Raw genomic sequence first — 14,672 nt, forward strand, 5'->3', positions numbered from 1 at the left:
CATCACAATGCAAATGAGTGTGAACGTAGCAAATACAACTCGTGTTTATTTTAAGTGAGTGTCAAATGTTGAAAAATACCAAAAAGTCCAAAATGACTTGAATGAGACTGATTGCACAGTTTACATTATGTCTAAGGGGAGCATACAAACAACAACATTAAACATGGATGTATTCAGAGACATAAATGGACATTGTGGTCTCTGCAGCCATTTAATGTAACAATAAATGAAATGTAAACACTTAAAGGCATTGGTCCTATGTATGGAACATGGTTTAAATACAGACTTTGGATTTAGATTGTAGATGACCATACTTAAGAATTGTTAAGAGGTCTGGAGACATGATATATACATATACATACAGCTATACAAATATGAAAATAAAAATAACCTACACATATGGAGGAAGCAAAGATGCTTTTCGTTGCATTTAATACTTTTTGTGATGACGAAAAAAATTCAAAGAGAAAAGATCCGCTCTGTTTCAGCTTTATTAGATTTGAATACTGTGCTTAACCGCCATATACAGACTGGACTTCACTTTGGATAAGTAAATAAAAATGAAAACAAAATAGTGAAATCACTTACAAAATAACGAAAATGCCATTTTCTCGTATGATTTAAAAAAATATTTCTTTGCAACACATCACACACAAACATATCTTAAAGCTCTCTTCACAGAGAGGCTTTCTAAGAAGAAAACAAACCGTAACGTCACCATCTTCACACTGAACTGATGACTGGTGTCAAGTAGATGAGGTAAATGTTTTGTTGGGGAAAAAAAGGCACAATTTACAATCAACAGTGCCATGTAAATTCACGTTATAATACCAATAATAATAATAAACAATATCATTGTGATCATAATAATAATAATAATAATAATAATAACAACAACACCATAACAGCAATAGAAAAAATATGCAACAAAAATACAGACTGAATTTTATCTTACAAGTAATCTTCCAGCCCTACTGTATTTCAACACTCATGCCTCTTCTGTACTCCAAGAGTACGAGACTTCTTGTGGTGTTTAACCACTTACAAGGGGCTAGAATGTCTGAAATGGCCAAAGCGTTTGCTCTGACCAATAGGCTCAGTTTGAAGGAGCTGCATCGAACTATCTGACCACCAGACATGACACACAGAGTTTGGAGGGGCCAATGCAATCGTCGTGGCAGAAAGCACCACAGCCCTGGCACATGATCATGGCCTTAAGTCGGCAGGAACATTTGAGTGCCACTTCCTCTGCAGCATTGTCTGCGAAAGCCTGAATGCTAAGTGTGGCACTCTGACCTCCACCGCTATTGACGCTCATGCGTGGCCTTAGCTGCAAAACACTGTCAGCTAAACTTCGAGAGAAGCCACTACCATCCACCATGGAAACGTTAGCTGTGTAACTGAAGCTGGTCGAAGAGCTCCCGCTGACACCACCACCACTCTGCTGCAGTTTTGGTAGCTTGCCATAAAGCTGATATGGGAGACTGGAGGCAGATGAAGAAGGGGAGGAGGAGACCGGAGAGGCTGAGGTGGCTGTTTGGCGGGCGTAAGTATTTTTTACTTGTTCTTTCTTGGCCATTCTGGCAAGAGACAATTCCATATTCAGTAGTCCTTCCATAGCTCCGCAACCACCTCCTCCCCCACCACCATGAAAACTGTCCAGAGAGCTCTGAGGCTCCTTTTTGGTTATTACAACAGAAGTAGTGCCACTGATAGGAGCAGGTGAGTTTTTGGTGAGAGCTTGTTGGCACGAGGGGCGCAAGGAGACCTCATTTTTAACTGTAGCTAAAGGAGAAAGCTCTTGCTGATACGTCTGAGGCGGTTGAGGTTTAGATGGGCGCCAGTTAATCTTGACAGTAGGTATAACCTCGGAAGGACAAAGGTCACTATGTTGAGGTGAGGGAGCATCAGGTGTGGTTCTGCACATAGCCTGGGAGACATTGTTGGGGTGCTGTTGAAAGCTAGCAGGCCTTTCCTGAATTTCACCCCGTGAAGGTTGAGGTCCAGGGTGCTCTTTAATGACAGCCGATTCATAAACTGAAGAATTCTGAGGGTTTATATCTATTGAGGTCCTCGTGGAAGAGTTAGTGGGGAGGGACGTTATAACAGGTACTGCCCCTGGGGGCGCTACATCTGATTGTTGAGAAGCGAACTGAACATTTGTAGACCTCGAGTTGGCTTCCTCAAACAAACATGCCATTCGTGAAGGAGCAGAACCTGGCGGAGAAGATCCAAATAATTTTCTACTGTGTCCAGGAGACACTCGTGCTTTGTACTGAAACTCAGAGCCACAGGGTTCTATGGGTCCTCCTGTCTCAGATGGACCTCTAAAACGTGGACCCAGGTTTCTTGGATGTCCTCCGGGATGGACCAAGGTACCTGCAGGGGCTCCTGGGAGTCTATTAATTTCCAGTTTACTGGCTAAGTGAGGTTGGGGTAAGACCTTCTCTAAAGGTAGGCTTCCTTGAAGAAGCTGGGTGACAAGAGGATTGTTGGCCTCTACAGAGGAAACTGGCCGAGATAAACCTTGAACTCTTCTGGCAATTGGAGGAAGAGCAGAATTTTTAAATCCAAAATCATCTGCAGAGCCTCTGCTAACAAGTCTGGTTTCATCCTCTGTCGGGAAAAACATCTTACCACCATTGCTGATATCATTCAGATGTAGATTTCGGTTTTGGTCCCTTTCTACTTGTGTCAGATATAGTTGCGAGGACACAGTGGCGGTCTGGTCCTGTGCATGGTTTATAGCAGGGGTACGAACTGTGTGGGACTTTTGAGGCTGAATGACTGGCTGATTTGGCAAACCATTAGGGAAGCGAGCTTGAATGACCGTTTGAGTTTGGGTGGGGTTTGACACATGGGCCTGTATGACTGGTTGCTGGTGCTGTGGAGGATTTAACGTCGATGAAGAAAGCCACCTTGAGGTCTGAATAACAGGTTGATTCTGTGATTTTGTATTGTGAGCTTGCAAGCTGTTACCATCTGTTCGTGTTTCGTGCCAGTCTATCGATTCATCCTCTTGAGTATCATTTTCAAAGTCTGATGCGGTCTCTGTTGAATCACTGTGTATTCCAGTGTCTTCCTCAGCAGAATTACCTGGTAGACAAGGTAGAGAGACTGATTCATACTTTCCATGAGTATCAACACATCCATTTTTACGTTCTTTTAACAACCTCTCTCTCACAGAATGCTCTTCACTATTTTCTACCCACCCATTTCGGGCTGTAACAATTGTCTCTTTGGAAAATTTCAAGTCTGAGCCATGCTGGATAACTCCAGTTGTCCCTGGTTGGTGCTCAGCACCATTCTGTTCACCCTCCCAGGGTTGAGAAGCAGCAGCAGCCAGGGTTCTGATGACATCCACACCCTGGGCACCAAATCTTGGCAGCGAGTCTGGTATAGAGGTGGGCACGAGGGAAACGGCATCATTTGATGATGAGGTACAGAGAGGGGTAGTCGTTCTACTCTCACTGGATTCCTCAGCTCTCCCATCTTGGTGACTGCAAAAAGACTCTGGCTCACTTGGCGTAGGCACTGGGGTGTCTAAGGTCTGCTCTGAGGGTTTGTAACTTGGGCAGGCATTAACCTCTTCCACTCCTGAAATCTCAACTTGGTCCTGGAAAGTAGGACTGTCCATTGCAGGTGGTGATAGCGTGAGGGTTTTCGAAGACTCTGACGGTGGCAAAGATGGGTTTGAAGACACAGATGATGGAGACGGCGTAGTCAGTGGAGTGGAGCCTTGAGGCTGGTAAGTCGAATCTACACTGGATAGCTGTAGTTGTGTTCCAGACGAATGAGAGCTCGCAGGCGATTCCTGCTCCTCCACATCAACTGTTCCTCCTCGTCTTCCTCCTCCTGGTTCAATGGGCCCCGGGTGCTCTCTCGAACGCCTCCCACTGGAGCGATCCGGTATCCCAGTACCACCCCCCGGGCCGCTCCCCCCTGGCCCTCCCCCGTCGCCAGAGGCTGCAACAGCAGCAGCGGCTTCCCGCTGGGCACGGGCTTGCTGCGCACGGGCCTTGATGTCCGCCAGGGTGCGCGCCCCTGTCCCAGAGCGCCGCGACCCTTCGATGGGGGGGACAATGCGGGGACAGATTTGGTACGTTGGCCCCTTGACCCACGGCGGCTTGATCCGGGACAGCTGTATCTAGTGAAGAGGGAGTGAAACATACCTAATGAGACACTGAGGAACATTTATTCAAACAATGAATTACAACAATGAAGATATCAAACCAAAATGTATTAACATAAATGTATTAGTTTACCATACCCGGATTGGCGGGACCTTGGGTTCCTCTGTTGTAGGCTGGGGCTTTTCTGAGTGCACACAGTCAACTGTGTTACGAAAGGACTGACGCTCATCCAGTCGCGCCCTTTTCTCGGGAAAGCTGGTGAAGGCCTGGGACTCGTCTGGCCTTCTCTTCTGCTCTTTGAGCTGAATAGCTGGGCTTGCTGTGGAGGGGCTAGCTGTGGAGGGGCTTGCTGTGGAGGGGCTTGCTGTGGAGGGGCTGGCTGTGGAGGGGCTGGCTGTGGAGGGGCTGGCTGCCGGGCTGCTCTCCCTACTGCTCGCGCCTGTACCTGCTGTGCCAGTGGTAATAACCGAAGCCCCATCATCCAATGGGTCTGTGGCAACTGCAGCAGTGGAGGAGGAAGATGAAGAAGAGGAGTCTGAACTTGGAGCAAAGGCCTGTCTGTCTGACGCAGAGGAGGGAGAGGAAGAGGGGGACGAGGATGACGATGTTGTAGAGGAGGATGAGGAAGGAGAAGATGTGGAGGCAACAGCTGGTTCGGCCACTTCAGGCAGCAGGCGAGTGGAAGCTTCTGGTTCTGGTTCTGCTTCTGGTTCATCGCAGGTTGAGCTTGTGGAGGCTGGAGGAGGGGTAGGTATAGCAACAGGGGAGGGGACCGCCTCTACAGAAAGATTTTCTTCTGGACCTTCCAGTCCAATTTCTGCTTGGAGAACCACTTCTCCCTGAACTGATGTGGCTTCTGGGACCGGTGATTCAACTGATGGTACAACATCTGTAGTTGCTGTGCTCTCTGTTGGTTCTGCCGAGGGTACAGGGGCAGCTGCTGTTTTGCAAAGAGTGCGTCGAGCCTTGCGTCTGAGGTCAGCCCGTGAGCGGCGTCTGATTCTGCCTTCCCTCCGTCTTCTTCCAACACTTCGTCTTTTGGGTGCAGCCACTGGTGCAGTATCAGAATCTAGGACTGCACTTGCAACATCTCCAGCATCGCTCATTGTTAGCTTTAATGATTCCTCTCTAGTCAGGCCAGACCTAGAGAAACAAACAAAACAGAATTATATAATTAAAATAAATAATTTTACAATCTCCAAACCTTCATTACAATAACTGAATTCGCATTTTTCTTTTCATGGACACAAACCTTTGACCATGGTACTCCTCAAAGAATTTCTCCTTCCATGCCTCTACTTTCTTCTCCTTTTCCATCTCTTGTCTGAAGCGTACCTGCATCTCATGTGTGAACTCACCTTCAATTAAGCAAAGCCGTTTTACCTAAAGTTGTACATAGCCGTATACATTTTGCATTGTCTACGAACAGTAGGAGACGTACCCTCAGCTAGCCGTTCTTTCCAGCTCTGAGAGGCATGAGTGAAGAATTCATTATTGAGTGCTGAGCTGCTTAGCCGAGCAAGTCCGTCTGGGCCAATCTACACATTACAAGACAACAGTAAAAGAAAAAAACTATTAAAAACTATTTTGCAGAAAGATAGAAGAATTAAAATGTTGAACATATACCTGTCTGTCCACATCTGGGAGAAGCTGAAGAAGTTGTTGTTGAGAATTAGATGGGAAAGCAGCAAATGTGCGTGTGTTGATGAGAGCACGAATGTTGGTGTTGACCAGAATGGAGCCAGGAGTTTCAAAATCCACCTCTACACCTCCTCGGTTCCTCTTCATGGGACCTGTAAATACAATCCTGCATTAAGTATAAAACTGGTGGCTAAATTACATTTACGGAGTATCTGGGGTATTTTCACTGGTATGCATTCAATACCAGTGCATATAAGATGTACCTGTTATTGCACTAACAGATGATTGAGCGCTGTTATTTGCTACAGAATCTGTTAAGCATGTTTCTTGAGTCCCACGTTAGCTGTTGAATTTTTCAATTAAATGAGCTTTGCAACAGGCTTGAGAAACTCAAATTAATAAACACAATGCCTACTTACAAACATGCAACAACACTTTATTTGTAATTTAGACAGACTTGCTTGTTAAAGGAATTGTTTACTTTCAACATACATTTTCATGATAATTTACTCACCCGGTGTCATCCAAGATATTTGTGTGTTTATTTCTTTAGTCAAATTGTTTTTAGGTTTTTCTGAAAATTACTGTTTCAGTGCAGCTTCAAAGGGCTTTAAACGATACCAGATGAATAAGGCTCTTATCTAACGAAACGATCAGTCATTTTCTAAAAATTAACCCAAGTAAGTTGTGTACATACTTCGCAGAACAGAGCTAGGCGAGCGTTTGTGTTCATAAAGCATATACATTTTAATTGTTTTTAGAAAATTACTGATCGTTTTGCTAGATAAGATGTTTATTCGACGTCTGGTATCTTTTAAAGCCCTTTGAAGCTGCACTCAGTGTAACTTTGACCTTCAACTGTTTGGAGTCCATTGCATTCCACTATATGGAGAATAATCCTGGAATGTTTTCATCAAAATCCTTCATTTCTTTTTGACTAAAGAACAAAATACATAAACATCTTGGATGACAACAGGGGTGAGTAAATTATAATGAAAATGTATGTTAAAAGTGAACAATTCCTTTAAGCTAGTGTTGTATGGCTAAACTGTAGAGAATAAAATAGTAGTACCCAAACAGAAAAACTGCCATGACAAAAGACATTTGTACTCTATTGTACACAAACGTAATGTGAAATTGAATCGAAGCATTGGGTAACTGATACTGCTATACATTGATATCTTTATGTTTGAAAATCTAAGTCACTGTTGATTTTTTTGAGTAGTCAACAAACATTGCACACCTACAGAAAGAAACAAGAAATAGCAACTCAACAGCAAAAACAAACCATCCGTAAATAATTAGCTTTTAAATTAACTCAAATAAGGTTAATACATTGTTTCTACAGATGTCCAAATGCTAGACTAGTCTTGACTGGGGCATTGTTTCTCCTTAGTTGGCTATTCTGTGTCCTATTCATCTAATCTCTCAAGCTAATACCTGTAGCAGGTGAGGAGGATTTCTCTAACAATGCCTGTTCTAGGGGACAGTTAAGAGCAAGAAGCTTGGGGGAGGTTTTTACTATATGGATCCCTGGGTTCTCATCCTCTGTACCTGAACGAAGGCAACGCATGTTCTTGAAGTGCTGGGTGCGTTTCCAGCCCAGCTCGGAGCGGGTACGGAGAGTGGGGGCTGGACCCCCCCTAGAGCCTTCCCTGCGCCTCCCCGCTGCTCCTGAGGGTAAAGGTGGGGGGATGAAGGCTTATAAGACTGAGAACGAGTGAGTGCGGGTTGGGCAGCTGAGGCATGAAGACTAGTTGCACTACAGAGGCCAAAGTGACAGGCAAAGATTTGGAATGTGCGTGAAACACAAACATCAAAGGGATGGATATCCCAAGGCACAAGATTAAGAGGAAGAGGGGTGAATGGGTATCTCTAAGGTGCAAATGCAAAGCAGATACCCAAGGGTAACAGTAGAGGGCTGACAAGACAAACCAGAAACAATGCTCGCACATTGAGGGGTATTGACTTTCAAGTGACAAATAAGTCAGTGGCTTCTAGAAAAGATGCTGTTTTAGTGCAAACTTAACCAACGGAAAGAGAAGGCGGCCAACAGGAGGGAACTGCTCTTCGGGAAACTGCACTATAAATAATTAGAGAGTGTCAGTCCATAAAATTACAAACAGTGTCAGGCCACTGAGATTTAAGAGCATCCACAGTGAGAGGGAGCAGGTACACAAACCACTGCAGAGTTGGGGGAAAAAACAGAAAAGGAGGAGGAAGGACAAGCAAGTAAAGAGCTATCATAACCTGATGGGACGTGTTCCCCGTTGACCTTGAGAGGAGTGAGCACAACACGGGGCATCATCACAGCTTTCTTCCTCTGCCTGCCTGACTGTAAGAGATGGGAAAAATAAATGTGAAAAGTACACACACAAACACAGGTCCTGCCACAGACATGGAATACAAAGCATGCTCTTAAGATGCTTAAATGGAAACAAATATGATGTCTGACAAAAGCTGACAAAAGAGATGCTCTTTATAAAAATTGTATGCATATAGCTCTAAAGAAGGACAGTGATTAACCTTACATGTCCACTGTCACAGAGTAAATCATTTCTTATAGGTGCCAAGTTACTGGCTAACACGGGGGAATTATTCGATTGATATCAGACCAAGCAATAAAAGCTGAGAAATGTTCAACATTTATGCAAACATGAAGCCGGACGGAGGTGATTTGTCATAGGGTGAAGCTATTGTCTATTTAGTACTTCAATCACATTGTTCCATATTTCTAATATTTAATTAACAAGGGTACTAAATTAGCATTATATTGTGTACTTTTAAAGATTCAATCTTTACAAAGCAACCACACAACACAGTCACAAAAACTGTCATTTTACAGACAAAGTCAACGCAGCCAGTAAGAGCAAGGATAAAGATTACATGTACAATTAAAATGCACCTATAAAAAAAACTAGTGATTAGATTCGAATCAGACCATATCAAACTAAGGAATTCTCTGACCGGAGCACAAAAGATCTCAGTCATAAAAATTTGTTTGAGGATATGTGGGCTTTTCTTGATCTGACTCGCAACATCAACTGCACTACACAAATGAATCATTTTCACACAGTGACATAATGCGTTCCGTGAGGGAATGTACTCATGAATAATACTCCAAGGCGACATGGGCTGCACTTAATGATGAAGGCGATATGGAATTCCTGCATTGAAGGGTCCTGTGTGTAAGAATTAGATGGTGTTGACTCATGGTAAAAGGTCAAGTTAGGCACTGCAGGTACCTGTGAAGAGCGACTCAGTCTGGTCTGTAGTGGTTCTGTGGAGCAAGATGCACTGGAGGAGGTATCATCCACAGAGGCTAGAAGAATAAGGAAACCAGCAGATTACCCGTCTATCATTCACGCTTAGAAATTTTTATTTTAAATGATTCACATCACACTTTGTTAGAAAACGGTGAAAGCACAGCACATAGGGCGAGTCCTACTCCTGGTACCTGAAACAAGTGATAATGTACCTACATTTAATAAAATCCTGCTACACTAGCAATAAAAAAGCATGAATAAAAGCATTTGAAATTCAAAACTTCTCTCAATATTGGATAAAGACTGCAAAAGACAGAACATAATAGATTTAAAGATGAAGCATATTCTAGTAGCATAGAAACAGATTCAATGTACCTGAGCTAAATGTTTAAATATGTTACCATATGACCTTCTCAAACATTTAGTGTTACAGCATTTATTAAGGTTGGCAGACATAGGGAATACTAGCAAACCTCTTATCTGAGGCAGCAAATGCATATAGTCATTTATATAGGTATAGGCACACTTTGGGAAATAGCACTAGTTCTGACAAGTGAAAGGATAAAGAAATATTTACTTGAAATATGGTCTATGGTACATTCAGTCGTTTTATCTAAAGCGAACCAATGCACGATAAAACATCACAAGTAATTATTAAAAAAGAAAGTGCAAACATTGTAGGAAACTGGCATTATATCTGAATATGTTGTTATAATGCATATGTCTTTGCTATCTGTCAAAAAAAAGGAATCTTTAATTCTCATGAATATGTAAAACCGTAAATGTGACAACACACCCATATCAGGCGTCATTTTGCTTATGCTCTTTCATACCACACACAAATACACGTTCTAAAATACCCTCATCTAGGTCACTGCTGGATGTGTCATGTGCTACAGTATCCATGGCAACACACACATCCGAACCAAAAAAGGAAATCAATGTCTCTCAGGCACTACATGCTTCTTAATCTCTGGGTATTTAATGTTCATCACCATTTGGAATCAAAGCCTTTTTAAATAAAAAGATAGGGCCCTTTTTATACGCTTCTTTAATTTAAAAGCCTTCTTCGCTCACAGCAAAAGAATGAATCAATGTGGGGAGCAGAAAAAAATGAAAAGAATGAATAGTCCACAAACCATCATTTTCACCACTAGCAGCAGTCGTTTCTGTGGAGTCACAGCTCTCCTGCTCCGCCCCTTCTGCTGCTCCAACTGTGGCGGTGGATGCTGTTGGGGTGCCGGCCATATCTCCAGATTCGGCTGCTGACGGGTTCTTTGTCCATTGTAGGGCATTTTTCTGTGGGATACAGACAGTCATAAAGACATGTTTTGTGCACTGGTGTGGTCACTATGCAATCGTATTTCTATAACTAAACCAGGGTGAGGATGTGTATGGTATAAAGCCAGTGCAGGACAGATTTGCTGTGCCTTTACCTTTAAAGTAAATAGACTCATCCTTCCAGGCAGCTTGAAAAAAATACTGTTCTTTACTCGGTCTCCTCTGACCTGAGAGTGAAGCATGGTGACCAGACAGGCCAGTGGGGCTGTACCACTGCAGGAGGAAAAAGAGAGGAGAATTTTTATAAGTGTAGCTGAAGAAAGTGAGATCAGAGTTTTAGGCTTTAGTGGTAAAATTTAATACATCTTACCTTCTGTTTTGTGATGGAAGAGGTTTGAGAAAAGAAGAGAAATACAAAACAGCATAATTATCGAAACTTTACACCAGTAAGCGCATTATTAATGGAATCAAAATGGCAACTAATCTCTAACAAATGGCATCTGTTTCAAGCAATAAATATATCCATCTAATATGTCATGTTTATTACGTTAAATTAAATGAATTACCACCATACCTCATTTCTTTAAGCCCCTTTGTTTGAATAACGTGCAGAATCTGTTTAGGGGTCATTGGGGCATCAGAAAAGTTCTCCAGAACCTGCAAGCAGTCAACAACAAAATCAATCAACACCTGTTTAATTAAGCAAGTTACTTTCTGAAGTATGATTTAAGTGTCATGTTTATTTTAATACAGCGTTAACAATGCACAGCTTTTCCAATTGAGTTCAGAAATAAGAAATCTGCACACCGTTTTGTTATACAATATTCTCAAAAAGCATCTGCTATTGTAAAAGTTCCATTTAGTGCAAGTCAAGAAACAACCCTCTGCGTCTTTGGCGGCATAAATGAACCAAGGACATCGAAACAGGAAATGGAACAGCACAAAACTATCTAGACACATTTATTCATAGAATGCCAGGTGCACTTCCTAAAAGGAAGCCGTACAAGAAGTTACAAAAAAAGTTACACTAGACTTAAGAATTACACGACAGACATCCTAGTTATTTATAACCGTATACATTTTTTTAATCCTAGTTTATAACACAGTACTGCCTAGAAGGCACCAAGGGTCGTGTGTACGTAATGCAATTGAAAGAAATGGTGCCTTTACGCATTGCTTCTGGGGACGGAGTCAATTTCTCCCATGAAAGTGATTTCGTTGTGCCAAAGGGAATGAAAATATTACACACCACTACAATTCAGAGAGCAGACATTATTTCTAAAATATGTGTGGAATGAAATTAAATGAGTGACTATGTTTTCTGACAATACAGATGAATGTCTGGTGCCAACATCTCTCCAAAACAACTTATAAACACAATAGGAGAACTGACTGTGCTATCGAACAAAGGACACAGCTTTTCTTTTTAGCTGACTTATTCAAAGTGCATCACCTAAAAGATTTCTGGAAAAAAGACACATCAGACTTAATAAGAAGTTGAGGTTACAAACAATGGTTTAAATTAGTCGCGAAAAAGACTCACTGCATTCTAATTGAAATTAGTATAGTTTTTCGTTTCTAGAAACACCAGATTCATTCCAAGAGGATGAAATGAAACTAGCTAAATTGAGTCACAAAAAACACAAATCCTGTCAAATAACAAAACAAACATAAGAACTAATGAGAAGAGAACCAAATTTTATTTCACACAGATATAAACAGCTGCTTTTATTATTTATCAAGAAAACCTACACACCATTAACCGCAAGGAAGGAAGAGTGGTGAATTACTAAAATAAACACACACACTAAAATAGAGAATGTGAAGCTGACGTCACGCCCCATGTTGCAGTGATGCCACCATCTTGGGAGGATCACACTGCACTGCTATTATTGTTTTGATATGAACAGTTACTTGTTTGAAATATAGAGAAATCGAAAGAACCAGGGCCTTACCCTGAACAACTCTGCGTAATGCTTTTGCAGTTATTTAACACAGCAAGACCGACATACCAGTTATAGTTCCGAATCAAGAAAGAAAAACTAAACACTGAATTGAACGCACTAGCAGCGATCCTCCCAAGATGGCGCAACATTCAATACGACGTGATGTAGCTTCACATTCTCTGTGGGTGGCATGCTTGACATCCCATTGCAGTAAAGAATATCAAGATGATCTGAAACAATAAGTAGTGGTGTGAATGAATACCAAAGTTATTAAATAATGCCGGAATGCTCATTGAGACTTCTTATTCATTGTTACAAATTTTATGTAGATTCTACTGAATAATGTGCACCATTGTCCCTTAACCGAATACAGGTCCTGTCTGCCTTCATTCTATGCACTGGAGAATTTTTGGGGGGTTTGAGTTTTCCCTAAAGCCCGCATCTCCCATCACCATGAGAGGAACTGGTGATTGACTATCTCTCTCCAGTTCCAAACATTTATCTGACCTTAGTTCCAGACATGTCCATGCCTGCTTCACCAAACTCTTAAATTCATGTAATGCCTGCAAAAGAGCACAGTCTGAAATGTATTTGGGTGATGGTATTACTTGGGCTGACAACCTTTCTTTCATTTCTAGTCTATTACAGGATTGTAAAAATATGAGCAGTGGTGTTTGCAAAGCACAAGTGATCCACACCCAAACTGCAAAAACAAAAAAAATCCACTTTCATCAGATAATACTGTGCTGAGCTATTCAGATACGTTTTCCTAATATAGCTAAAACTGAAGCAATGGCCAAAATTTGGAGACTGCCTGGTTTCTTTGGGTGGATCACAAATAAAGAGCTGTCATGGGAAGAAACACAAAGACCTGAAAGAGATGATGACTAACCACCCTAAATTGATTGAAACCCCAGAATGCAACTGCAAAGACATTATTAATCTTTCACACTTTTATCTGTTATAAGGTCTTATAATGGATAGCTTAAATATGGTACTGTGACGCACTGTTTATGTCTGTTTTCACCCTATACAACCTCTAACACAAAGGACCACAAGTCAGGCATACAAATGGTAAAATCTCTTTAAACGTGTCAGTAATACATTATTGTACGAATTGTGACAGAGACATCTTTTACATTGAATTAATTGCATAAAGAAACCATGACGATGCAGATCACGTCAACAATACCATCTATACATTGATGGAAAAACCGCAGGATGCAACATTCACAAGTAGCAGTATATTCTGTAGATCTACATCAGCGCACACCAATAATATATAAATACGAACCCTCAACACTGAAAATAATAATGCAGTCGTTCTGTCGTCACTGGGTGCATAAACATATGCATTGACATTCAAATTCAGCGTATGTTGCAGATATTGTACATTAAACGAATATTAACGTTACGTGTTCATTTTCTTCTGTATACACACGTCAATGGATCACGGACGGTATATAATACACGGCCTACATTTCCACCAACCACTGTATAAAACAAGAAATCAAATGCACAAGGTGGTGTATGTTTGTTAAAACTGGCCTTTACTGCACAGCAGATATCACGCCTTACACAGAAAGACTGCATTTTACGTATTACCCTCACTTCGTAGAAAGAAGCCCCTCAAACAAAGGGTCAAACAGGCAGAGCTGCTAATACGCTAGGCTACCAACGAGCCGGGCATCATTCAAAGGGGACACATATGCTTATGCTGTCAACAAGGCAAGTCTCGGTACATTGGTTGAAAAAACAGATGTACGCAAAGTCAAACGCCGAATTATGAAACACCACACACTGCCTCCAGCTACACAAACAGCAGCCGCGGCGTTTGCATGTGTCCAACCCGAAAACAACCCGAGCCCTGCGCGAGAGACAGCTTTGTTCGCGGCTCCCATACAACACCCTAAACCCCACGCACGGGGATTAAAGCGCTACAATTCAACAAAATGTCGAAAATATTACCATACGAGCTGCCTCTGCCCATGTGCGCTCCTTCTTTCTCTTTTGTTTGTCCTTCATTTCCTCAACGTTGTCTCGCGGGTGTGGGTTTAATACAGAAGCCTCTGCTCAAGTCGGCGGATATGAAACGTGTGCGTGATATACGGCAAGCCCGCTAGCGTGCTAGGCTAGCTATAAGGTTTTTGATTTCCTCTCACTCTCAAGTTGAAAATGTATTTGCGCTTTCGCCCTGGACTCGCACGACTTGTCAAAAAAAATGCGATGAGTTCTTGCAGCAGCGTTATGCACGCAGTCCAGATAGTTTTTCAGTAACGTATTGCTGGTCAAATAGTCGTAAACACAGACAGGGCACAGAACAGGCGAGCCCCGACAGCCACTACGCCTTTGGCATACTGCAGGAAATCCTCACTGTGGAATGCAAGACGAGGAGGACACAACAA

At 42.2% G+C, this 14,672-nt stretch overlaps 1 protein-coding gene across 3 annotated transcripts; it reads right to left on the reverse strand.

Moving 5' to 3' along the window:
- Positions 1-28: 28 nt before the first annotated feature.
- Positions 29-14,631, reverse strand: asxl1 (ASXL transcriptional regulator 1). 3 transcript variants are annotated; one of them, XM_079478025.1, is made up of 12 exons: positions 14,236-14,631; positions 10,896-10,978; positions 10,477-10,594; positions 10,180-10,339; positions 9,020-9,096; positions 8,025-8,109; positions 7,329-7,448; positions 5,760-5,926; positions 5,575-5,671; positions 5,386-5,491; positions 4,271-5,276; positions 29-4,147 (listed from the first exon to the last, which is right to left on the reverse strand). In XM_079478025.1, the coding sequence occupies exons 1-12, from the start codon at positions 14,290-14,292 to the stop codon at positions 1,121-1,123; spliced, it is 5,103 nt and encodes a 1,700-aa protein (XP_079334151.1). In that variant the 5' UTR covers positions 14,293-14,631; the 3' UTR covers positions 29-1,120. The 3 variants fall into 3 exon arrangements, with proteins under 3 accessions (XP_079334151.1, XP_079334152.1, XP_079334150.1); XM_079478026.1 differs by lacking the exon at positions 7,329-7,448; XM_079478024.1 differs by lacking the exons at positions 10,896-10,978; positions 14,236-14,631 and having other exon boundaries at positions 29-4,141; positions 10,477-10,590.
- Between the last annotated feature and the right edge of the window lie 41 nt (positions 14,632-14,672).

This window comes from Barbatula barbatula (assembly GCF_947034865.1).
Source record: "Barbatula barbatula genome assembly, chromosome: 17".
Lineage (NCBI taxonomy): Eukaryota > Metazoa > Chordata > Actinopteri > Cypriniformes > Nemacheilidae > Barbatula > Barbatula barbatula.

Coding starts and splice junctions, on each gene's coding strand:
- asxl1 (XM_079478025.1), bottom strand. CDS start 14,292: ATGAAGGACAAACAAAAGAGAAAGAAGGAGCGCACATGGGCAGAGGCA. Junction 9,097..10,179: donor TGCTAGTGGTGAAAATGATG/GTTTGTGGACTA, acceptor TTATTCTTCTAG/CCTCTGTGGATGATACCTCC. Junction 4,148..4,270: donor CCAAGGTCCCGCCAATCCGG/GTATGGTAAACT, acceptor CCTCTTCACTAG/ATACAGCTGTCCCGGATCAA.